At 39.2% G+C, this 26,531-nt stretch overlaps 1 protein-coding gene across 8 annotated transcripts in view; it reads left to right on the top strand.

The window, feature by feature from the left end:
* The window catches only part of plekha1b (pleckstrin homology domain containing, family A (phosphoinositide binding specific) member 1b), an 80,236-nt gene that overhangs the window by 29,761 nt on the left and 23,944 nt on the right, over positions 1 to 26,531 (top strand). For all 8 annotated transcript variants that reach the window (XM_068052830.1, XM_068052827.1, XM_068052828.1 and 5 more), the window contains exons 2-7: positions 2,962 to 3,122; positions 4,258 to 4,314; positions 5,703 to 5,748; positions 15,669 to 15,766; positions 20,587 to 20,721; positions 23,746 to 23,883. In XM_068052830.1, coding sequence (XP_067908931.1) covers positions 2,982 to 3,122; positions 4,258 to 4,314; positions 5,703 to 5,748; positions 15,669 to 15,766; positions 20,587 to 20,721; positions 23,746 to 23,883 — 615 coding nt within the window. In that variant the 5' untranslated portion in view covers positions 2,962 to 2,981. The remainder of the gene's footprint in view (positions 1 to 2,961; positions 3,123 to 4,257; positions 4,315 to 5,702; positions 5,749 to 15,668; positions 15,767 to 20,586; positions 20,722 to 23,745; positions 23,884 to 26,531) is intronic.

Raw genomic sequence — 26,531 nt, 5'->3', positions numbered from 1 at the left:
ACACATCCCTGCTTCACGACATTGGAGATACGGAAGGGACTCTAGAGGTCGCTGTTCTGCTTGCCTTGTCCGTACTGATTTTCATGAAACTGCTTCACCATGGCCAGGAACCTGGGTGGGCATCCAAGTTTTTCAAGGATTTTCCAAAATTCATCTCTGCTCATAGTGTCGAATGCCTTAGTGAGGTCTACGAAAGTGACGTACAAGTCTTCGTTTTGCTCACGGCACTTTTCTTGTAATTGTCTGAGTGCAAATACCATGTCTGTGGTGCCTCTGTTTGCTCTGAAACCACACTGGCTCTCTGGGAGGTTTTCTTCCGCAATGGTAGGCACAAGCCTGTTCAGAAGTATTCTAGCCAGGATCCTCTCAGCAATAGAGAGGAGGTTGATCCCACGGTAGTTGGAGCAGTCTGATTTTTCTTCTTTGTTTTTGTACAAGGTGAGAACGGCATCACAAAGAACCCATGGAATGCTGCCCTGTTCCCAGCAGGCCGTGAAAAACTCATGGAGCTTGGTATATAGGGCAGGACCACCATGCTTCATGGCTTCGGGTGGAATTCCGTCGGCTCAGGGGGCTGCTTTGTTGTTCATCTGGTTGATGGTGGTCACAGTTTCCTCCAGAGTTGGGCTCTCATCCAGTTCTCCTTGACAGGCTGACGTTGGATGCAATTGATGGCAGTATCACCCTTGGCGCTGAAGAGACTTTCAAAGTGCTCTGACCAGCGATCCAGGACTGACTCCTTTGTCGGTGTGTAGGGTCTTGCCATCGGCGCTTCTCAGGTTTTTGGGTTTGATGTGCTGTTCCATAGACAGATTTTAGTGTTTCATAGAAACTTCTTACGTCGCCAGTATCAGCGTACAGTTGAGTTTTTTCAGCAAGTGCGATCCACTAGCCATTTTGGATGTTCCTCAGTTTACATTGAAGGGTGCTGCATACTTGACGATAGGCTGTCTTTTTCTCTTGGCTGGCCGACTGAGCCAGGTGAACCTGATGAACTGACCTTTTTATTTTTAGCAGATCTTGAATTTCCTTGTCATTTTCATCAAACCAGTCCCTACTTTTCTTGGTGCCGGGTCCGATGACCTCGTTGGAAGTATCCAGTACTGCAGCTTTGATGTGTTCCCAGAGTTCTTCTGGAGTGGAATGAGCAGTGAGATCAGGATGTTCCAGTCTAGTCTGTAAGGTTTCTTGATATCTATCTCTGCAAGTTGAGGTTTGCAGGTTGCAGACTCAAAGTTTCTTTGATGGGTATACTCTAGGCCTGTTCTTGGGCTTAGGCTTGAGGTGGAAACATAGAAATATAGAAAACAGGAGCAGGAGTAGGCCATTCAGCAGTTCAGCTTTGAACAAACCAGCTGGTGGTCTGTATGACAGTCAGCACTGGGCATGACGAGTATGCAGGATGGCCTTTAGGTCATACTTGGCGCACCAAGATGTCATCTATATACTGTAACCTCAGTGACTTTAAGATACTAACCATGATCAAAATGAAGGCAAGTTTTCATAACGTGACTGGTAGAAGATAATGCAGTGCAAATATTTTTTGATTCCACTGACAGTGCCAGACAGTGAGGATGATGCCAATCAACAGCAACAGGACAAAGACTAGCAGAATGCGCAGACAAGTGGCAGATGGAATTTAATACAGACAAGTGTGAGGTGATGCATTTTGGTGGAAGGGATAGGGTGAGGCAATATAGACTTATTGGCACAGTTCTAAAGAGTGTAAAGGGATAGAGGGACCTGTACATAAATCTTTGAAGGTGGCAGGACATATTGAGAGAATAGTTAGAAAAGCGTATGGGATCTTGGGCTTCATAAATAGAGGTATTGAGTACAAAAGCAGGGAAGTTATGCTGAGACTTTATAAAGCTCTGGTTAGGCCACAACTAGAGCATTGCATCCAGTTCTGGTCACCACACTTTAGGAAGGATGTGTGGATCCTTGAGAGGGTGCAGAGGAGATTTACCAGAATGGTTCCAGGGATGAGGGAATTTAGCTACAAGGTTAGGATGGATAAGCTGGGGTGGTTCTCCTTTTGAACAGGGGAGATTTGATAGAGGTGTACAAGATTATGGCAGGTTTAGATAAAGTAGACAAAGAAAAACTGTTGTCCAAGATGATGATATAACGACTAGGGGACAGAGATTTAAGGTTTTGGGCAAGAGTTGCAGGGGGGAATGTGAGAAAGGATTTTTTATGCAGCAAGTGGTAATGGCCTGGAACTCGCTGCCTATGAGGGTGGTGGAAGCAGAGATTGTGAATGATTTCAAAAGGAAATTAGTTGGGCACTTGAGGGAAATAAATTTGCAGGGCTACAGGGATTGCTCTATAGAGAGCTGACATGCACTCGATGGGCTAAATGGCCTCCTTCTGTGCCATAACGATTTTTTTGACTCTATGCGTGTCTGAGGGAGAAAGGAATGGAATAATTTAATTGGGTGAGATGAAGTACAGTGGGTGAGGCTTGTGTGAAGTACATAGACCAGCATAGACCTTTTGGGCCAAATGGCTTGTTTCTGTGATGTAAATAATAACATTGCACCCACCTCCCCCCCCCCCCCCCCCCCACCCCCCCCGGAAACTCAGCCAATCAGGGTCAGGAAGAAATCTTCCAGTGTGTATTTTCAGCTTTAGGGTTGTACACTCATTCACGCTTTTGAGAACAAATGTCAAATTTCTGCAGCAAAATAGTCAATAATATGGTTTAATTCCAGCTGTATCATTTTGTTGTAGATATGCTTTCATAGTAGGTCCAATTATTCGAACAAATGCATTGTACAGTACGAAACTTTTGAGAAATTTGATGCTGCACTCCACGACTGAGTCATTTGCACTTGAGGTCATATCATTTAACTAAAGGGAAAAACAAAGTGGTACTATACATTTTGGAATCCATTTCAAATGATGCTAGTTTATGTGAGGCTTTAGTTGAGAACAGTTTATTCATTTCCCTTACAGTGTGATGTGGAGGATCAGAAATGCCTTACGTGGATCGACAGAATCGCATTTGTGGATTCCTAGACATTGAAGAAAATGAAAACAGTGGAAAGTTTCTGCGTCGCTACTTCATACTGGACACTCTGGCAGATAGTTTGCTGTGGTACATGGACAATCCACAGGTCAGTGCTTTATTTTGCATTGATAACCTGCTACTTAAAGTCATACTGTTAACATAATGAGGAACATGCAGCAATTTTTAAAAATATTATTATTATTTAGAAATACAGCACTGAAACAGGCCCTTCGGCCCACCAAGTCTGTGCCGACCATCAACCATCCATTTATACATTAATCCCATTACCTTCTCCCATCCCCACCTTCCCTCAATTCCCCTACCACTTACCTATACTAGGGGCAATTTATAATCGCCAATTTACCTATCAACCTGCAAGTCTTTGGCTGTGGGAGGAAACCGGAGCACCCGGTGAAAATCCACACGGTCACAGGGAGAACTTGCAAACTCCGCACAGGCAGCACCCAGAATTGAACTCGGGTCGCTGGATCTGTGAGGTTGTGGCACTAACCACTGTGCCGCCCCTAATTCTATATTGGAAGTGGTTTTGCACTGGATATTAAAGTTCTTTGTCGAATTATGTAAATGGCAGACATGATATTCTGGATTTTATTTTAATGATGTGCAAGTATACATTATAACTTAGCAATTCATTCCTGATTGTTGAATCTGAAGACAGCAGCTTGTTCATTTCAGAAACAAAGCCATTTATATAAACTCAGTTCAGTTATTCTATGCATTATTGAAACCATATCTTTTTGATAATGAGAAACACATTGCTGTTATATTTATTCATGTGCAATTCAAGTTTTTATGAGGCTTGACAGTATTTTAAAATTGTATGCTATCGTTGGAGCAGTTAAAAGTATAGATTTGCACACGAGTTGTTTTGAACCCTAAAAATTATTGATTTCATCCCATGAAAAATTCTCGTATAAATCCACCATCTTAGTTTGCTTCATGTAATATTCTGAAAACACTATATTGCTTTGTTCAGTGATTTCAAGATGGTATAGTCTCCATTCATATTAACTTGCATATTGGAAAATGCTGGTTCCCTTTAGTAACTTGTTTTCTGATAAATCATACATTAGCACCTGATTGAAGAAAATCTTGTTAGAGAATGGTTAACTGCTGGATGCAGCAGGCCTCTTTTTAATGCCAAGTAAATATATTATCTGAAAAGGCTAGTGCTGCAGCTGTTATGTTTACTGTTACATCTTTATTTGCTTAAATTTTAGAACCTGCCAACAGGAGCATCACACGTTGGGGCTCTTAAACTTACTTACATTTCTAAGGTAATTACTGCTTTTGATGGGATTTGTTTGTCCTAATAAATGGAAAAAATTGCAATGCAGAAAAAATGGAGACCCAAGAAATCAGGATACCTGACAGGTAACTCAAGATTGCACATGCGCATCAATGAAGTACTTCGATATCACCCATGTGTTGTATAACACTACAAGAGAACGTCAGTGGCTAGGTACAAACCCACAGATTTTGTATCTATGTTGACATGTAATCCAGCCTTTGTGTTCTGAAGTACTGTGTTTTTTCTCCCATTTCTACCCTTTTAATGAAAATAGGAATTTGCTTCAGAAGTGTTTTTTTGACGACGCTATTGACCTTTTTTTGACCAGGATTTACCAACAATGACAGATAGCTAAAGACCTTCTGGCCCATCCAGCCTGTCCCACAACTTTGTGATACTGTGTGTATAACAATGTATGCACTCTGCACCCCACTCAAAGCCATGTGATATCCTGGGAGAGGCAGAAAAAGAGATTTTGAACCCAGGCCAAATTGTGAGTGGAACAATCTGGGAAATTGCTCTCCGACCCATCCAGGCGATTGTAATTAGTCCAGGAGATCACTCTGGCCCTGAATTGCCTGAAATATCTACCTCATGTCTGCCACAGCTAATACCAGGTCCAGCTCTTGCTTGAAGGATTTCAGCGAATTGGCACCCACTTGATGAGACAGTAACTTGTTCCAGAGGTCCGCTATTCTCATGTCCAAGAACTTGGCATCCAATCTAGTTCTGGCCTTAGACACTTAAACACTGGTCTCCCTGACCTATTTAGTTTTGGTTGGTGGGTTGATTTGGTGGGCAGAGCCTGGCGCACATGCCTCCATTGCTCCCTGACCCTGCTTTCTGGACTCTGGCTCTTGCTGTTCCCTAGCCTTGGTTACTGGGCTCTTGATGATGGCTGGGGGTGGAGGAACTTCCTGGGAGAGACTGGGTGGAGGATGGGGATGGCAGTTAACTGCCAAGCTTTGTTTGAAATTTAAACCAGGCAGCTTGACTCTGATTGGTCAAGGCATTGCCCTGAGGAATGAACCAGCGAATGGCTGTCACTTATTTTGTTTAGCTGAAACAGGCGCAATGCGTGACAGTCACCATAAACTGGTGCATTCTCCATGGCAATGCCTGTACCAATCTAAGAGTCCATTTGCCAACCAATCAGCACTCTCTTCTCATACAGTATAAATTTGTTGCTTTCCCTTACATTGGTATTCTTGCGAATTGTCCTGATGAGAGCAATGCGAAAAGCTTTGACAAAATGTCTTTATTTTCAGCAGTACTTAAAACTTCTTAACTTGTGCAGGTTTAGTTGCCAAAATTTGTGGAAAATAAAACATGTCACATTTCTCATACGTTGATTTCATTTTTGTGATTTGCTAGGTCAGTGATGCAACAAAGCAGCGACCAAAAGCAGAGTACTGTTTTGGTAAGTATATTCAATCTAAATTATTAATTATTAGTTGGTGCCACTAATGATTTCATTATACTGCCAATAGGTGTATGTGCTGTAAGGTATAACACTCTTATTCTATCCTTAAACCATTGAGAGGAAACAAAGCTTGAACTCATTGTAATACCTTATCACAGCCTAAAAACACCCCGAAGAACACAAGTTGAATTATATTAAAGCAAAGTCAATGTTTTTTTGAAAAAAAACTTGCATTTTCATAGCACCTTTCATGGCCACAGGATGTCTCAAAGCACCTTGCAACCAACAAAGTACTTTTGCAGTGAAGTCAATATGCTTATGTAGGAAAAGGACAGCCAATTTGCACACAGCAAGGTCCCACAAATAGCAATCTGATAGTGACCAGATCATTTGTTTTTCTTTAAATGATGTTGGTTGAAGGATGGCTATTGGACAGGACTCTGGGAGAGCTCCCCTGCTGTTTTTTGATACAGTGCATGGGAGTATTTGTGTCCAACTGAGGTTTAGCATTTCATTTAAAAGTCGGTTCCTCTGACTAATGCAGGACTACGAGAGTGCTATACTGAGTGTCAGCCTGCATTTTGTGCTCAAGTCTCCGGCATGAAACTGAAACCCACAAACCTAACACAGAAGCAGGAGAATTATCATTGAGCCATGTCTAATATTAGCATAAACCTATGTCATCCTTCTGGTCCCTTGTCATTTAATTGAAAAAATACTCTGGATTTGTTCTTTTAACTATTCTATAAGATAACCTCTGAGGCTCCTTCCTAGGCAGAAAAGCACTAATTTCTGCAGTCTTTCCTCATAACTTGATCCTCAGACACCAGGACCAGCCTTGTAACTCTTCTCTGCACTGCCTCTAGCACTTAACTCCTCTATTTCTTGGCAGTCAGAACCAAAGTACAGCCTTTGAGGTGTTGTCTGGTAACCCTATCCAATTTGACCTCGTCTTCCTCTAACTTGTATTTTATTATATTGACTAATTAATTCAGCATTTTAATGACTTTGTTGATTTGTGCATGCATTTGTTGGGCATCGTTTTGGAAATTGCTTTCAGCACAGAGTGTTTCTTTCCTCCCCATTCAAAAACAGGTAAACTTTTTAACTTGTATGAAGACTAATTATGGTACACAGCAGCTTTAACCATCCTGGCTAGGACAGTAGAAAGTTTGGTCTTAAACTAAATGATTGATTGTAAAGTAAGAATTAAACCCTTATTTTGAAGGGAACTGTATTCATTGGAATTGACACTTAGTCAGAAACATGAAGACTGTACATTTGTGTTTTGAGTCTCATTTGAAAAAAAATGTTTTGAAACAACTGGATGCAAGCAGCTTGGGAAGAAACCTTTACGCAGTAAGTTTCCTCGTAATGGCATTCCATTCCAGTGATGATATTGGGAAGGTCATTCACACACAGGAGAGAATAAGCTATGCATGGCACTCCCTGATTAATGTCACGCAATCAAACTAAAAGAGGGAGGAAAGAGCACAAGTAGATAAATACACATGTACTTTACCTCGTTGAATTTGATTTTTTAAGAACATTTACATTGTTTTAATTGTGCTTGCTGCAGATATTCATTTGTGGTTTTTTCTGGTATTATCACTTATGATTGGATCCTCTGTATATTGCCATCGTAAATGTGCAAAGCCACAAATTTATGGTTTGGATTGAATCGTAAATTGTGGCCAGCAAAATACAGCTAGCAGTCTTGGAAAGTCCCGTAAACCCATCAGTCAAAATTAATTATTTGACTTGCTCATTCATCATCAGTGTCCCAAGTATAATTGTTGCAACATATTTCCATCAAAATATTAAGTATAAAAACTGATGGGAAAATGTTTTTGTGAACCTTTGTAGCAAACGATGTGTTGATTCCTGCTCTAAATATTTAATTGGTATGCAGCAGCAGCTGCTTAACACCTTCTACCTTGGGGATCCTGATGTGTATTTTAATGAACCAGTTTAATATTTTCTTCCTCTCCCAACTATTTCTGAAATGAGCTGTAATCTTGCTGTACATCTCAAGATTTAAAGTGTAAAAGATAAATATTGAGTAAATAAAAATATCTGTCAAGCATACAGAATTGCAGACCTACAAAAGAAAGGAAATATGAACAGGAAACTTGGAAGTGACAATAAATTGGAAACAAAGTTACCAATTATAGCAGTCATACGGATAAAAGCCAGACAAACTAAGATAGGGAGATTTGCCATGAGAATTAGAGACCCTTGTTGTATTTTGTAGGTTTTTACACCATATAATAGTTCCAGTTTGATGCCACAGACCACTTCTGAAAGAGCTTTTACTTGCCCAAATATCCAGGAAGTTTCTAGTATGACTAGAGCGTAAACAAAGAGCCCTCTTCACGATATTTCGACTTCTTGGTTTTATCATGTCCTTTACTAGATAGTGGCTTAGACTAAACTGGCAAGCAGAGTCAGTTAGTGAATAGTAGCAGAAAGTATGTAGAAAAATAACATCGCCGTCACTGGTGTCCTAAACGCTATCTCCTAAAGTTTTTTTTTTCTGAGCCTCCAGGAACCTTTTTCAGCCTGGCCTGTCTTTAAATTTCAGCTGGGCTTCTCGATTAGATAGGCTGAGACATGCTTCCCAAAAAATGACTGGAGCCAAGCTAATTTAAATAGCATCAAACTCAAAGAGTTGCCAATAAAACAAATTCAAACTAATCCTACAATATGTTTGTATTTGAGTTCAATGGATTGGCCTCTTTTTTGGATATCAAACAAAATGATAAATTCCACAACTATTGTAAACTAGGGCATGTTTTTCTGTGATAGTTATGACAGAAAGAAAATGATGCTATTATCTAGATTAAACAATTTTTTCCTCTCAATTCTTTCACCCACATGCTACACTTCAGAACATTAGTAGTAACACAAAAACTTATGGTTGTGTAATCAGCCTATAAGCATTTAAAAAAAAAAAAAATTGGAATCTTGCCTTTCAACGTTTGGCTTTGGAAAAGAGCAAGTGATTCAAACCTTGATTTGCCAAGCATTCATTCAAATTTTTCATAATTCCTCTCCATTTTTCTTGATTTTTAAAAAATTCCCTTAGTTAATTTCACTACTAAAACTCAGTAACCAAGTAACAGGATTGAAATGACGATGACGTCATTAGGTGTGACGTAAGGATATTATCGCAGTATGTTTGTAGGAACAAATTGCAGTTTAAAAATTGAGCAAAGGATTCTTCTGAATCTGGAAATTATGAACATTGGAGCTCTAAGCTATAATTATAGCTATAAGCTAACAGTAATATGTAATTAGCAATATTGCAATGGTAAAATGTTACAAGGTTGTGTTACAGTCTAGTTGTGGAACTCGTAACTCTTGTACAGTATGAAGCTGTGCAATATGCTTTCTCTGAAGCAGAATTTGCCCATTGGAAATTATATTGTAAATCTGTACTCTGAAATAGAAAAACATGAAATTCGAACAGAATTTCATAATTTTGGAACCTACAGACACTGACTTGAAACAGAAACTTAGGAAGACCTTTTCTTATCTGTCGCACCTTTCAAGCAGCTGGCATGCTGAAGGAAGATTGTGTACCTTTTTTCTCTGGTGCTAAAGAACTTAATTTCTCCAATTTGAGTAATTATGCACTGTAATTAACTCTGTTTAAACTTTGCAAATAAGAAGGTTGTAGAATCGAAATTCACTTTGAACAATTAGTTACCAGTATTGATGAATGCACATTTTATTTGGATTGGTTATGATTTTTGAAAAATATACAATTTAATGTTTTGGGATGAAATTCATGCTCACGGTAATGGTGGAATCTTGTGTGCATTATGGTGTGTTCTAATGAGGATTTGACCTGTGCTTGAGTAGAGTATCTGATGTGAGTAAACAGCTAATTCATAACTGCAGTGTTGGTGTCCAATAGATGGTTTGTATTTTGCTAAACTAAGTGTTGGGAGTATTATTCTGATTGCAAAAGGATTTCAAATTTTTCACTGAATCTTATTTTTGGCCAGGTCATTGGTAATTTGCTCCCATGCAACTAGTGATGAACTGAAAGTGATAACTATACTGTGCAAGAGCAGCCCTTGCTAAGTCTTGCAAATGTTTCTTCTGTGATAGGAAAATGTTGGCTCAACGACAGTACTGACATTTGGAGCTTGCGTACGTTTGAAGGATCGCGAGTACGTGCATGTATTGTGCTACTCAAGCAATGTGTTAGTGTAGTAGTATGACCTTTATATGAAATATATATGTACATTAAAGGTGCGGATGAGGATTTTGATGGTGGAGGATGAAGCGGTCATTGGAATGTGTGTGGAAGCACTTAGGGACAGCATGTAGACAAGCAGTGGTGGGGGGGTGGTGTGGTGATACTGGGGTGGGGGAGGAGAAATGACCAGCTGTCACAAGATCTGCAGCCGCATGGAACAATGGTGATTCATAGGTGTAACAGACATCTTATAAATTGTGCAATTATAGGAGTTTAATTAGATAGCCAATCTGTAATAATGACTAGCTCCTGATTGGGAATGTTTAATCTTCATTTGTTAAATGTTCAAGATTTGTTATTTTCTATTGATGCAGTTGTTGAAGTAAACAGCTTTCCAATGTGTATATGAAGTGCCGCGCAATGAATCTAGGAAGAATTTACGTGACCTGTAATAAAGCAAAGTTATTTTTGTCTTGCTCTTGCATAATTGCCAGGAAACAGTTTCTAATGTCAGTCCTGAATTATTCTCCTCTTTCATTGCCAACCATTCCATTTACAGAATTGTCAATAAAGGTACAGTTTATGATGTCAAATGCTTTGTTTTCAACGTTTTGGAGAATTATTGTATGCAGAAAAGTGCATCAAGGTCAAAAATTGCCAGAGAATGACCAAACATTTCCAATACAGTATGTGACTGCATATGTATACCTCATATTTACATGTTACTTTACAGAGAAAACCTTGGATACCATGAGTCCATATCAAGGTACTTGCAGTTCTGAGTTTAACACTGGTTTCAGAGCACCATAAATTTGTATACAGGTAGATTAAATATGTCTTTGAGGATGGTAAAATTAAATTTACATACCTCAATGGCAGATGATACTACACTGTGGTTCCTTACAGTTGTAAATAATACAGAGAGGAGAGCCTGCCAGAAATGCAAATTCAACACAAGTCTGCAAATGGCAGGCAGGCACAGGAATTCTAGCTGCAGCGCATTGTTCTCTTTCCCACCCCTGTTTCAGCGAAACAGAAAATAGGAGCAGGAATAATGAATGCTCTGCCATTCATTATGATCGTGGCTGATCATCCAACTCAGTAACCTGTTCCCACTTTCGCCCCATATCCTTTTGATCCCTTTAGACCCAAGAGCTATATCTAACTCCTTCTTGAAAACATACTGTGTTTTGGCCTCAACTGCTTTCTGTGATGGCGAATTCCACAGTCTCACCACTCTCTGGGTGAAGAAATTTATCCTCATCTCAGTCCTGAAAGGTTTACCCCGTACCCTTAGACTATGACCCCTGGTTCTGGACTCCCCCATCATTGGGAACATCCTTCCTGCATCTACCCTGTCAAGTCCTGTTAGAACTTTATAGGTTTCTATGAGATCCCCCCTCGCTCTTCTGAACTCCAGCAAATATAATCCCAACTGACTCAATCTCTCCTCATACGTCAGACCCGCCATCCCAGGAATCAGTCTGGTAAACCTTCACTGTACTCCCTCTATAGCAAGAACATCCTTCCTCAGATAAGGAGACCAAAACTGCACACAATATTCCAGGTGTGGCCTCACCAAGGCCCTGTATAATTGCAGCAAGACATCCTTGCTTTTGTACTCGAATCCTGTCGTGATGAAGGCCAACATACCATTTGCCTTTTTTACCGCCTTTGGTACCTGTGTGCTTACCTTCAGTGACTGGTGTATGAGAACACCCAGGTCTTGCTGCATATTCCCCTCTCTCAGTTTATAGCCGTTCAGATAATAGACTGCCTTCCTGTTTTTGCTACCAAAGTGGATAACCTCACATTTATCCACATTATACTGCATCTGCCATGCATTAGCCCACTCACTCAACTTGTCCAAATCACCCTGAAGCCCCTCTGCATCCTCCTCACAACTCACCCTCCCACCCAGTTTTGTGTCATCTGCAAATTTGGAGATATTACATTTAGTTCCCTCATCTAAATCATTAATATATATTGTGAATAGCTGGGGTCCTAGCAACTATCCCTGCGGTACCCCACTAGTCACTGCCTGCTATTTGGAAAAAGACCCATTTCTCCCTACCCTTTGTTTCCTGTCTACCAACCAATTTTCTATCCATTGCAGTACACTACCCCCAATCCCATGCGCTTTAGTTTTACACACTAATCTCTTAAGTGGGACTTTGTTAAAAGCCTTCTGAAAGTCCAAATAAACCACATCCACTGGCTCCCCCTCATCAACTCTACTAGTTACATCCTCGAAGAATTCTAGTAGATTTGTCAAGCATGATTTCCCTTTCGTAAATCCATGCTGACTCTGTCTGATTCTACCACTGCTCTCCAAGTGCTCTGCTATAAAATCTTTAATAATGGACTCTAGAATTTTCCCCACTACTGACGTCAGGCTGACTGGTCTATAATTCCCTGCTTTCTCTCTACCTCCCTTTTTAAATAGTGGGGTTACATTAGCTACCCTCCAATCTGTAGGAACTGTTCCAGAGTCTATAGAATCTTGGAAGATGACCACCAATACATCCACTATTTCTAGGGCCACTTCCTTAAGTATTCTGGGATGCAGACCATCAGGCCGTGGGGATTTATTGGCCTTCAATCCCATCAATTACCCCAACACCTTTTCTCTACTAATACTGATTTCCTTCAGTTCCTCTCTCTCACTAAGCCATGTGTTCCCCAACATTTCTGGTATGATATTTGTGTCCTCTTTTGTGAAGACAGAACCAAAGTATGCATTTAGTTGGTCAGCCATTTCTTTGTTCCCCATAATAAATTCTCCTGTTTCTGACTGTAAGGGACCTACATTTGGCTTCACTAATCTTTTTCTCTTTACATACCTATAGAAACTTTTACAGTCAGTTTTTATGTTCCCTACAAGCTTGCTCTCGTACTCTATTTTCCACTTCTTAATCAATCTCTTGGTCCTCCTTTGCTGAATTTTAAACTGCTCCCAGTCCTCAGGTCTGTTGTTTTTTCTGGCAAATTTATATGCTTCTTCCTTGGATCTAATGCTATCTCTAATTTCCCTTGTATGCCAGGGTTTGGCTACCTTTCCCATTCTACTTTTGTACCAGACAGGGATAAACAATTGTTGTAGTTCATCCATGCGCTCTTTGATTGTTTTCCATTGCCTATCCACCATCATCCCTTTAAGTAACGTTTCCCAATCTGTCATAGCCAACTAGTGCCTCATACCTTCGTAGCTTCCTTTATGAAGATTCAGGATCCTAGTCTCAGATTCAACTACGTCACTCTCCATCTTGATGAAGAATTCTATCATATTATGGTCGCTTGTCCCCAAGGGGTCTCGCACAACTAGATTGTCAATTATTCCTCTCTCATTACACAGTACCCAGTCTAGGATGGCCTATTCTCTAGTTGGTTCCTCAATGTATTGGTCCAGAAAACCATCCCGTATACACTCCAAGAATTCCTCCTCTACGGTATTGAGACTAATTTCATTTGCCCAATCTATATGCAGATTAAAGTCACCCATAATTACAGATGTTCCTTTATCGCATGCATCTCTAATTTCCTGTTTAATACCATTCCCAACATCACCACTACAGTTTGGGGGTCTATATACAACCCCCACAAATGTTTTTTGCCCCTTAGTGTTTCTCAGCTCTACCCATACAGATTCCACATTGTCAGAGCTAATATTTTTCCTCACTATTGCGTTAATTTCCTCTTTAATCAGCAATGCAACTCCACCGCCTTTTACTTTTTGTCTGTCCTTCCTAAATACTGAATACCCCCAGATGTTCATTTCCCAGCCCTGGTCACCTTGCAGCCATGTCTCCGTAATCCCGACTATATCATACCCGTTTACATCTATTTGCATGATTAATTCATCCACTTTATTGTTTCAAGGAGATATTGAGGCCAGATATTCTTCCATCCCTAGTTGAGATCCTTTAACTCAGCAGATCAGAGATGAAACATGAGTCTGTCTTGATTTTATGCCTTAATACATCACATGTTGCATTTACTTACTTTAGTCATTGAGGGAATAAAAATCAATATGTTGTGAGCCATTTTAGGTCAGCGCACACAGGGGTGATGGGTGAACAGGACATAATGTGAGTCAGAGCTTGGGCAGCAGAGTTCTGTATGACTTTGTATGGTTTACAGGAGGAACAATGTGGGAGGCCAGCCAGGAGTGCGTTGGAATAGTCAAATCTAGAGAGTTTCAGTAGCAGGTGAAACGAGGCAGGAGCACAGTCGGGCAATGTTACGGAGGTCTTAATGCGGATATATGGTTGGAGGCTCATCTCGAGGTCCGGTCGGACACCAAAATTGCGAACATTCTGGTTCAGCCTCACAGTTGCCAAGGAGAGGGATGGAGTTTATAGCAGTAAGGTAATATCAAGTAAGAGAATCTAAATGTTCTGTTCAGAATTTACCATTTACCATGATCTCTCAATTGTTTAATGAGGTATTGTCACTGAACCGCATTTATTTTCTGCTCGGCTTAAAATAGTGTGCCTTTATGATTCTGTGAAAAAGAGTGCACCTTTAAGAAAGACAGAGAGAGAAGCTTCTGAATTTCTGTAGCAGTGTGTGCCATCTGCACTTGTTACCTAGACAGCAGGAGAGAGAGGTCATATGGTATAATGTTTTGATTTGATTGTGTGTAAAACTGGCAAAAAACTGGTCTGAACCAGTTAGTTTTGAGAGACTCTCAAGCGAGGTGTGCTACTGAAGAAAAGAGTTGTCTATTCTCTCTCAGCAGAAATTCTACAAGGAGCTACAGGCCGAGTTAACTGTCTAAGGAGAAAAAAGCCCTTTTTTTTGTATTTTGAAGAGACCATTTGTATTGCTTAAGGTAGCAAAACTCCTTTTCTTTACTTCCAAGCCAGGAAGTATTTGCTTCAAGATTGAATCTCTCTTGACTGAATGATTGTATTTTCTGGAATTTGCTATTGGTCTTGATGACTGCTGCAGCCGCAGTGTTTTGAATGCCTATCTATTGAAGAGAATATTTCATCAATTCCGCGTGGAGACTTTGAGTGGCATTTGACTATTTTCGTTCTAGGATACCTCACCCATGAGGAATGTGACCCACAAAGACTTATTTATTCTTAAGAAACCGCTAATTTTTAAAACATAATTTTTTTAAAGAAACTGGTCAACCATGATTTTTGAGTGTATGTGTGTGAATGGGGGAGTTAGGTTAAAATAAGTTGTAAGGTCTTCAGACATAGATTTAACTTAGTAGTGTTTCAGATTTCGTTTTTTAATAAATTGTTAATTTGTTCTCTAAAGGTATCTGGTTTGGTCTGTTTTATTCTGGGGGTTACTCGAGTGTTTAATTTGGCTGTTTTCCAATTGGGTGGGAAAACTTTAATAATATGCTGTGACCTGCGGTGTGATGGGACTGAATTGATGGTGCATTGCTCCCATCTCAGTATTTACAGTGATTGAGCGAATGTCCCATATGATAAATTCAGTCACTGAATTATGTCTAAACTGGCCACTTGGTTATCGAGTCCAAAGCATGTATTTTCTTAAGCAACGTTTTTTGAACACATGCTGCAAATAGATGGATATTCGTATCAGACATTACTCTCCTAGACCAAAAAAAAAATCAGTTGTGCCATTTTAAAAAGAAATGCATTTGGTCAATGGCTAATGTTTTAATAGTTGCAGTGCTTTATTGATGAGTCTAAAATCATGATTTTTACTTGTATCTTAACAGTCATTAATGCAGGAATGAGAAAATACTTTCTGCAAGCCAATGATCAGCAGGACTTGGTTGAGTGGGTGAATATACTGAACAAAGCTACCAAGATCACAGTAAGTAAAGCTCATTCAAGTGTAATAATACAACCACTAGGTGAAGATCAAATATAATTGGATTTTTACATGTTCTATTTTAACTTGAATTCCTTTCTTTCATTGGTACGTTAGAATTTTAAAAAGTAATTTACCATTGTGTTAGGAATAATTTATAGAAATGTGATTTTTATTTGTCATTGCTAACATTTGTCAGTGTTCTTTTGATATCAGTGACAACAAAACAATTACTGCACACGTGAGGCATTACATTTGGCTTAATGTAACATCACAGTGTCTTGCTGTTTAAGTACGAACTAGATGATTCATTTGTTTGAGCATGTCCTTTGCAGCTTCAACAATATTTATTATACATTTATGTGAAGGTGAGGCAATACATATTTGAAAAGACAAATTTGTGAAAGAAGGAAAGTAATTATTTTCGGCAGCAAGAGACGCAAGTATAATTTATAACTGGCATGCATTGTACTATTTTGGACTTTACCCTAAAACCACTTTTCAGGATGGTTTCACCACTGTGATCTGCAAATTTAGGTCTTTGGAAGACTGAAGGATTCAATGTTACATTATTTGGTTGCCAAAATCTGAGAATGGAAATCATCACACTGAGTGCTGTTCTGAGATTAGGGTGCATTGATGGGGAGAGTAGCAAACATCTTACTTGGTGCCTAAACTTGGTAGTTGTACAGGATGATTAAACTGGAAAATGTTTCTTTTTCAATGACCAAATTAAAAATTCAGAAAATAATTACAAAAATAATTGGATTTCAAAGAATTAGTTTGATAGCTGTCTTCTGAAAAATGTCATAAGTAAAATGAAAGTTTTGTTCAAGGCATTTAAAGAGCAGCTGAAGTCTAGTAAAAATAATTTTAGTTCAAAGCAAAACTGCTGTAAATGGGAAAAAATTAACAGCAATAGGGGTCAGTTTCTTTTAATGAAAAAATGCCAATGTCATCCCTGAGTTGGAAACCTTTTATGTCGGGTCTCTTTCCCTGCTAAGTCATTCAGATGATGTCAATTATGTTGCTCTTCAGATGTGTAAATTGAACAAATTTCAGTATTTGCAAACAAACCTGAAACAGTCAAGTGCACACCACTTCAGCTTTCCAACAGAACGAAAAATGCTGGAAATACTCAGCAGGTCAGGCAGCATCTGTGGAGAGAAAAACAGACTTAACGGGCTGTATCTTACTGGCCCCTTGACGCCGCGGGTTGCAGTGTGAGGGCTGGTAAAATTCTGTGGGGAGAGCCCTCCCTCAACCCGCGACCTCGAGAAGGGTCCGCCGCATATTAATGGCAGCAGGGGGACCTCGGTGGCAGTGGGTCCTTCATCTCCATATGTAAATTAACAATATTCAAATTTACTTACCTGCAGGCAGTGGCTGTCCCATGCCGATTTTACGGCCTCCGTTTGGCCTTGAGTTCCGAGATGAGAACTTGGTGGGGAGGGGGGAGGAATACAATTTGCAGGGCGAGAAGGGTGGAGGAGTGAGGAAAACAATTTTGATTGGATGTGGGGATGGTGAGAAGGGGTTGAAGGGCAAAAGATTGAAGGTTGGGAGGGAAACATTTGGGTATATGAGAAGTTAATTGATGTTACTTTAAAAATTAAAATTAATTGTAAGGGCTTAAAGCCCTTTAGAAATGGCACCTGCGCAGTGGCGCCGGACGCCTTTGCCGGGGATGCGGTGGCTGCCCCTACATGTCATTGGGGGTGGCTGCTCTGCCCCCACTATTTAAATGAGCCCCTGCGTGAAATATTGCAGGGGCTCCTCGGTGGCCATTCGCTGTTGAAAGCATGCCATCGAGGAATGTGGTGTGCGATTAAAATTCAGCCCAACGTTTGAGGTTGTGACCTTTCAGCTTTCCAATTACATTCAGTGTTTATTTTTAGGAAATGTCTGTCATCGGCACTTCGCAAGGGCTGGGCAAGTTAGAACATTATTTTTTTACTTGGCTTGAATCCTGCCAAGAGTGTTGGTGTGCAAGTGTTAATTCTCTCATAATTCACTATGATGCTGTACAGCTAATGCATTGGCAGATATCCTTTTCTTTGTAACAATGAAAATCTCAAATCACTTAACTAGTGAAGTTAGATTTTGTTGAGTTTTGCTTTATTCCTCAATTTTTTCAATAAAACCTCATTTTAAGGTAAATAATTTAAATGGATAATTAGAAGTATTTAGAACTACACACTATGAAGGCATTCAAGAAAAATTAACTTTTTCAATTTTATCATGTTTGTTAAACCCCTAAAGCAATCATAACTTTTTTTGTTTTAAACATTCTTTTGGAAATGTATTCATTTTCCGCATTGTATTCCTCTAAAGTTTTGAAAGACACATGAGCTTGGCAGCTGAATTTATAGTAATTAGGTCAATGTTACTTTAATGTTGGAAATAATGGGTGAGGTATGAATCTAAAGTAACTTACGATAAAATGATTTGAATTTTTGTCACGTATGAGAAAAGAAAGACTTGCTGTCTCAGCAAAGAAATAAGCAACACCCACACACTTTAATTGAATATGTGTTGAATATACTATATTCTCTTTGCTATTGCTGAAGTTGTTGACTGACTTTGTATCATGATTCCCCATTTTTTCAAAATTAGCAACAGACCTCTTTGTTTTTATATATCTTAGTTGTCAGTGTCCCTACATTCATCATCTGAGTGACCTTTTCAGGGAATGAGGCCTGTCTTGAGGGTTTCCAGCTTGGGGAATAAAACTGATGGTTCTCTCTTTAAAAAAAAACAAACAAAGTTCTGTTGTTATTTTCTTTGTATTTGCTAAGTGATCGGGGCTTTCACTGTTCCACATTAACAAAGCAAGTTAGAGCTAATGATCTCGGCTTTTACATTTTGGAGATGAAATGCTCAAGAATTCAACTCTTAGAGGGGAGAATTGACCAACTTTTTTACTAGTTTCAACTGTGAATATTATTGTGGTGGTTTCCTAATTTTTTTTTTGTAGATTTCTGATTTCCAAAATTTCTGCTTCGTGGCCATATACAATGATCCTGAAACCCCTGACCCAAACTCTCAACATTCTCATTCAAATTCTTTAGGGATCTACACAGCTGACACAGTATGCAAAATTCACATCTGCGTTTGTGTAGTTAAGCATCCTAAGACTCCCTTATACATTTGTATTCTCATGAAAATATGGAGCATCATAGGTTTAGGGTTAGTAGAAAATCGCACTGCCACTCTTAACAAGTAATGTTCCTTTAGCATCAAAGGCTGCTGTTTTTATCATTCCTTGTTAATTAATTGCTAATATTAGAAATTCGTGGGAATGCCTGCATTTCCCTGAATATGAAAAATATGCTGCACTGAAATTACTGACTTGATTCTTGAATTATACTGCCACCTTTGCATTGAATGCATCCAGAATTGCTTCACTTGGACTCAAAAGTGGTACACAATGGGAATCAATTACTGCAGATGCTGGAAATCTAATAACTCAAATGGAAAAAAAACTGGAAATACTCAGCAAGTCAGACAGCCTGTGGAGAAATAGAAGTCAGGCCCTTGTGACAGAATTAAGACCGTTCTTCAGTACTGGATGAACAGCATTTAAAAAAAGAACAGGACAACAGAATGGTGGAAGGGAAGAGGGAGAAAAAACACCTGGGTGGGTGGGGGGAAATTGAATGATCAGCCTCCCATCCTCCACCTCTGTAAACTTCAGTTCGTCCAAAGCTCTGTTACTTTTACCCTACCAACATGAGGTCCTGCTCATGTTCCACCCCTGAAATTGATGGTGTATATTGCCTCCAGATTCCTTATTTGCCCAAAATAATTGACAAACCTCTTTTAGACATCATAGCTGTCAATGTCCTTGCATTCTTTGTTTAACTAGGAAGAGAAGCAGTGAACTTTGAAATAACGAAAGTTTGAAATTACTGGGTCTCTTAGTTAAACTTTTCATCCTTATAATTAATTTGCTTCATGGCCTTGCCCCCTTCGTATCTCTGTAACCTCCTCAAGTAGTACAAACCCTGCCCTGAACTCTATTCTGTTGACTCTGGCCTTTTGTGCAGTCCTCTTCCTTTCATCCCACCATTGGCAAATGGCAATAATACAAAAAAAATGTGTTCAAAGAGCACTATGGATGTTTGAGAATTTGAATTCATTTTTAAAGCTGAAGTCTGGAAGTATCTGTAGAAATGACCATGAATCTGTCTGATTGTTAAAAACCTAACTGGTTCACTAATGTCCTTTAGCAATTAAATTCTGCCACTTTTGTCTTGCCTATATGTGACTTCAGTTCTACTTTTGTAATGTGGTTGATTCTTAACTACTGTTTGAAATTGCTGAGTGGAGTTTTATTTGGGCCTTTAGGATATGTTTCTGCTCTGAATGAAGCTTCTCTTTCATAATTAATTCCAAGCAAGTTGCAGAACCACCAGTGTTGGTACCCTGAACTGTTTACTTTGGCATTAGCATATGTAATGAATTATTGAAAAATAATCTTTTGTGAATATGATCTGGGCAATAAATTCAGTGTTGATAAACATTCTGAAATATGTTCAAATGCTATTTACTACTGTTAACAGTTTGTTTACCTCTTCCTGGTGAGGCATACCTGTACAATATTCAGTGCCTCGTAAGAGGCCACATAATCTGAAAATATTTAGAATAACTATTTTAGTGGAAAGGCTTAATTTAAAAAAGCATATTAATCCAGCTGGTCTTGGATAATTTTTCTTTTAATCTCCAGTACCAGGTTTAAAAAAAATAATTGTAATGTGCAAGTCATACAATAAACATGTTAATGGTTATATTCCTTATCTTTTTTATTTGTTTTAAAACAGGTACCAAAACCATCAGATGTCCAACTGAACACAGATAATCAAAATTGTCTTCTGGAGGGGCTATGTGGAAGGAAGCCAGGGCCATATAAGACAGAAATTATTGGTGGTGTTCCAATCATTACACAGACTAATCAGGTGAAAAACAAAATGATATATTAACATGCCTGGCAAATTAAAGTGGTAGTGAAGCAAAATGTATTCGTTCAACGCACTTCTTAATCTTATGGCTGGCTAACAGTTCAGACTTCATTTATTAACAGCATAGAAATGGATATATTTTAACTATTTTAAAAATTACTTAATATTCTTTTGACTAAAATAATTGGATGCTGAATCTTTTGGCTGGAAGTGAAATTAGTTTTAGCAATTTTAATTCCGTTCCAGTCTCTGTGTAGGTCGCATCACGGCACAAAGCTGTGATAACTTCGATGAAAATGAACAATATTCCACTAAGTAAATGAGATGGTGATGTAGCAAATACAAATGTAACATTGATTAACTGAGGAAGCAGGGATAATCATCTGATTGAGGTTGAGGAATGTTGCTGAGGGCCAGTAAAGCAAGACCTTTAATTGCATCAAACTTCTGCTCAGTGTTCTTTGTTTTCAACCACTGCGTTTCCAACCCATCACTGTCCTCTCTTGAATGTATGATACCATATTCAACAAGCTCTTTATGTTGAAGTATTCATAAATAATCAATCATTACAGTTGAACCTCTAGGCATCCTCACACTGGATACAGCCAACAGTAGGCGCTCATTTTCTCTAACCCATTCCCAAAACATGGGGCATTGAAGCTAATTGTAGTGCCCCTACTGAGAAACTAATTTCTCTGGAATTGAACCTGGGCCCTTCTGCACGGCAACTGCCTTGTGCACTTGCCATCAGCGCTGACTTTAATTTTCACTTCTGAAGTCTAGGGTAACAAAGTTGAATTCTGTGGCCCAGATTTCACACTCAACAGTGAAATAATGGTACTTGGTGCTAACTTCAAAGAAAACTGCCCACAAAGATCTAGCAATCTCTGTGGCATGGATTTCCTCCACTGAAACATATAAAATTCTTAAAGAACTTGACAGGGTGGTTGCTGGGAGGATGCTTCCCTGGCAGGTGAGTCTAGAACCTAGTGGTCACAGTCTCAGTAAGGAGTTGGTCATTTAGGACTGGAATGAAAAATTTCTTCACCAAAAGGATTGTGAATCTTTGGGATTCTCTGCTGCAGAGGGCTGTGGATGCTCAGTTGTTGAGTGTTATTTAAGACAGAGATTGATAGATTTTTAGCTATGAAGAGATATGGGGATAGTGCGGGAAGGTGGAGTTGAGCTGTAAGATCAGCCATGATCTTATTGAATAACGGAACAGGCTCAAAGGACAGAAAGGCCTATGCTTGCTCCTGTTTCTTATGTTCTGTGGTTAGAAAATTTTATTTGCCACATAAACTGTCCACATGCCATTGAAGCACAGCTAACTCTCCTGAAACTTAATCATGAGACTGTTGGCAGATTTTTTAAAAATTCTCAGATATTGGATGATGCTCATAAGACCACATTCATTGCCTATTCCCAATTGTCTTGAGTATTGCAGCCCTTGTGGTCTTTTTTCAAACATAAGCTAGTTAAAAACTGATTTAGAACCATTTTAAAACACAATTGGAGAAATAATAGGCCAGATTTTGCTGTAGAAATAACGGCGATGCTAATTGAACTCCCCGTTATTTATGGGGAAATCGTACAGTAACTTCTGGTGACTGCACATTAAATGTGGAAATCCAGAAGTTGTCCCAGATTCGATGTTCCTTCAAAAGCTTCCCAAAGACACAGTCAGGCCATCTGGCTCCCCATTCAAATACATTGGTTTGAAGTTCCTGTACTTACCTCAGAGATAATAGCCAGAAAAAGTTCGGATTTGTTCATTCCAGTTTAAGTACCCTTTTAACTGCATGGTTAATTACGGGCAAACAACCTCTCTGGCACCGAAAATTAACTTTCCCAAGTACGGAGTCTCATTCCTTCTGATCTTAATTATTGTTGGAGATTTAAAATTAAAAATAAAACTTTTTTTCTCTTCTGTCTCTCTCTCAATCCAACTTTTCTTTCCCGCCTCTCTTATTTTGCTTTCCATACCTGATTTGACATTGAATTAAATATTCTGACTAACACTTCCTGGTTCAAATTCTGTATTGCTCATTCATGACTCTTCAGTTTTCCCTGTTCATGCAGGTCCCAGATGCTCTGTAGCGGGTGCTTTTTGGATTGTTGGTATGACCAATGCAAAATCCCATAGAATGTGCAGGATGAATTTTAGAGTTAAGCTTAATTTTCTTTCTCTGTATTTATTGGGCAGTTACAAATGTCTCCTGTAGCTAGATGCTGTTGGAGCATTAGGACCATTTGAGCATGGTTATCCTCTGATTATCCCTGTCCTTGCTGGAAAATGCAACAGCCTAGTTTGATATCTGAATTAATCTACGTAAATTTGCAAGCTGAAGAATATATGGTTTTTAGTGACCTATGCCCATCTGTGTAGCTTTTTATACAATATATGTGAATTACTGTAGGTGTTGAAATAGCAAGTACATTTGAGGCTAGATCTGTTTTTGTACTTGGATCACTACAGTTATGCCTACTATATCATTCAAAAGTTTTCAGAAGTGGTCTTGCCTCAAACTTTTCCACATGTGTCACTGGAAAACATGTGGAAGTAATTCCTATTACCACAGTTATGTCAGTGTTATTGATGTGAACCTGATGGTTCCTTGTGCACTTTTTCAAAACAAAGTTTTTAAAATCATAATTATGTTCCTCCCAGCAATTAAAATATTTCTATCCATGATGCTAATTTACAGAAATAAAAATATTCCTTGAACTATTGAGCAGCTTGTATAATTATGTTAATAGCTCTGGTCAGCCCAGTCTTGGAGTCTAGACTTGCAATTTGTTCAAGCCAGTCTAATCTGGAAGGTTGCTTTCAAATGCTGATCAAATATGCTTAAACTGTTCACTTTTAAATCTAACAGATGTTATATACAAGTATGACTGATCAGCCATCTAGAAAGTATTATGTATTTTGTATGGCTGTACCTGCTGCTGGATAATGTTAAAATGGATTTTAATTGTGATTTCTTTTGCCTTTAATGACTTTATATCATGGTTTAACAGGAGGGGATGGAATGTCTGGAAGGAATTGAGAAAAGTAATTTGAAACGGTCTCCGAGTCAGTTAGCATATTTCATTGGCAAACCTACATCTGATCAAGCAGTCATTAAAAGTGGTTACTGTGTTAAACAAGGAGCAGTGGTGAGTAACCAGCAACTGGAGAAGTGCTAACTATACCAGAAGCTTCAAAATATTATTATTTGGACTTCATATACTATATTATAGAACTATTAACTACTTACCAGCCACAATCCCTGTTTTTTCCCTGCGAATCTTCCACTGCTGTTTTGATAAATGTTCTTTGAGATGTAAAAAGATTTGCAGGTACAACCTTGGCCTTTTTCTTTCTTTTATTTATGGTTATAAAGTTGAGACAAGTCAGTGCTTGGGTGTAGAACATTTAGGCACATATTGAGCATCCTCTCTCTCCATCAAACTCAACTGTACTATGTATCAATATCATGCCAACCTTGAGGTTCCACAAATCTGCAATCCTATGGCCTCTGTAAATGAGATTCCAACTTCTTATGATTTATTTGTACCCTTATCCATCTAGCCTTACCAAGTATCTATCAAGTACAAGATTGTGGCTGTCAAAACTTCTTTTATGTCGGACTCTTGCAGCAGAGGAGCAACATTTTAATTGTGTTGTATGTGCTGGATTTCAGCTAATGGCTGATATAAGGACACTGTGCCTTGCCTTCATTGCCACCTTACCGAGTTTGTATACTAATAACGTTATTGCACATAAGAATTTGTGCCTTTCAATAATAGGAGAGTCCTCTTCACTATATGGTATGTGAGATATGTCAGATTCCAAGAACTAAAAACAAAAGCCTCTTTTATTGAGCTTTGGCACTAGGCAGTACCTCCACACCAATTGGAGAAAAAAAACTAAAGATTCTGTTCAGATATATTACTGAAGTTCCTTCTCCAGAATTCTTCCTTGTCTTTTGGAACTTGAATAATGAGTATAGTTAACAATAATTTGCATTAATTTAGTGCCTTTAATGTTGAAAGTTTATTCCAAGAAGCATCAAAAAGGTGTAATGAAGCAAAAAATTGACTCAAAGAAGATGGTAGGAGGGATGACCAAAGATTTGGTCAGAGCTGCATTTCAAGAAGGGTATTGAAGGAAGAAAGGGAGGTGAAGGGGTTGAGGAATAAATTCCAGAACATGAAACCTAGGGAACTGAAGGCACAGCTGTACTCGTGGAATGCAGAAATGCGCATGAGGCCAGTCAGGGCAGAAAGGTCAAGGGATTATAGAGCTGGAGGAGGTTGCAGAGATGAGTTGGAGCAAGATACTGAACGGATTCAAGAATGAGAATTTTAAATTTAGGCATTGGTGGACCAGAAGGCACTGGAGATCACAGCAGGAACAAGAGTAATGGACGAGCAGGACTTGATCCAGGTTAGGGTAAGGGAAGCAAAGTTTTGGATGAGTTAAAATTTGCAGAAGGGATCAGAGAATGGTCAGGAGAGTGTTGAAGTAGTCAGTGGCATAGGTGAAAGTTTTAGCAACATACAGAAGCAGAGACAGAGGAGGGTGCAGTTTCACTAGAGGAAACAGTCTTTGCAATGGAGAGGAATTGGTGTAAGTGTATGGAGTTTGTGGCAGGAGCTGGACATCATGGGTTTTAATTTTACTATTCAATTGGAGGAAATTGTGACTCATAAAATGTCTGACAAGCAATCTTAGACAGCAGAGACAGTGCAGGAGTTGGGAAAGGTGATGCAGCGGTGAAGCTGATTGGCTCCAAACAATGTGTGGGACCTGACAAAAGCCTGCACATGATGCTGCCAATGGGCAGCATGTAGATGAGGAAGAGGAGATTCTGAAGGGTAGGTCTTCGAGGGAATGGGAAGAGAAGCCATTATTGGAAATTCTCTCACTACAATTGGATAGGCAAGAGTGGTACCAAGTGAGGGTAGTATTACTGAGCAGGACAGCTCCAGGAGAAATGTTGGAGATGGATTATCTGATCAACCATGTCAAACATTCCAGAGGGGACAAGGAGGGACAAAGCCCTGTGGTCACAGACGATTTGTGACTGATTATGACCATTTTGCTCATCAAGAAACTTTCTTGGAGAGATTCAAATAGGTGGTTGCAGGAAAGATGAATGCGGATTTGGTATTAGCAGATTCATGGTCTTTGTAGAGCGGGTGACAGTTTGAAAGGAGAGAGGGTTCGAAGACGGATTTTTTAAGGTGGTGGTGGTGGCAGAATTTTTGAAAGAGAGAGTGACAGGACAGAAGAAACCGTTTAGTGGCCATCATGGCTTTGGGAAAAACCAGCTACTGCAGCCAATAAATGCTACGTTCTCTGAACTGAATAAATACACATGTCTATTTCTGGCTTTTCTGAATTTACGTTGGAATTAACCAAAGAACCATTAAACACATTGATTGGGTGCCATGTTTCTGCTTTTGTGCAGCAGGGTGCATACACCATGCAGCAGTGGTTTGGGAAGGCCATAAATGGATGGGTTTCTGACCATGTCTGTGAAAATTTTCACTTTGGCTATTTTCCAGCTCCACCTGTTTGTAAATCATTGTCAGAATAACTTATTAATGTATTTTTTTTCCTACCTTTGTGAGGCAGTTTTCTCTTTGCCTTCACCTTTAGAATGTTTGGTTGGCTTTGTTGCTCAGCATGTTTTGGATTGGTTCTATTTGTAAACCCATTTCCATAACTTTGTTTGTAAAAGCTTGCAGTATAAAGACATGAAGGACCTAAACGTTATTGCAAGTTTACACGTCCTTTATTTGCACACTTCACTCCC

The sequence above is a fragment of the Heterodontus francisci genome, chromosome 20 (genome assembly GCF_036365525.1).
Source record: "Heterodontus francisci isolate sHetFra1 chromosome 20, sHetFra1.hap1, whole genome shotgun sequence".
NCBI lineage: Eukaryota > Metazoa > Chordata > Chondrichthyes > Heterodontiformes > Heterodontidae > Heterodontus > Heterodontus francisci.
This window is presented reverse-complemented; position numbering and strand designations above follow the sequence as displayed.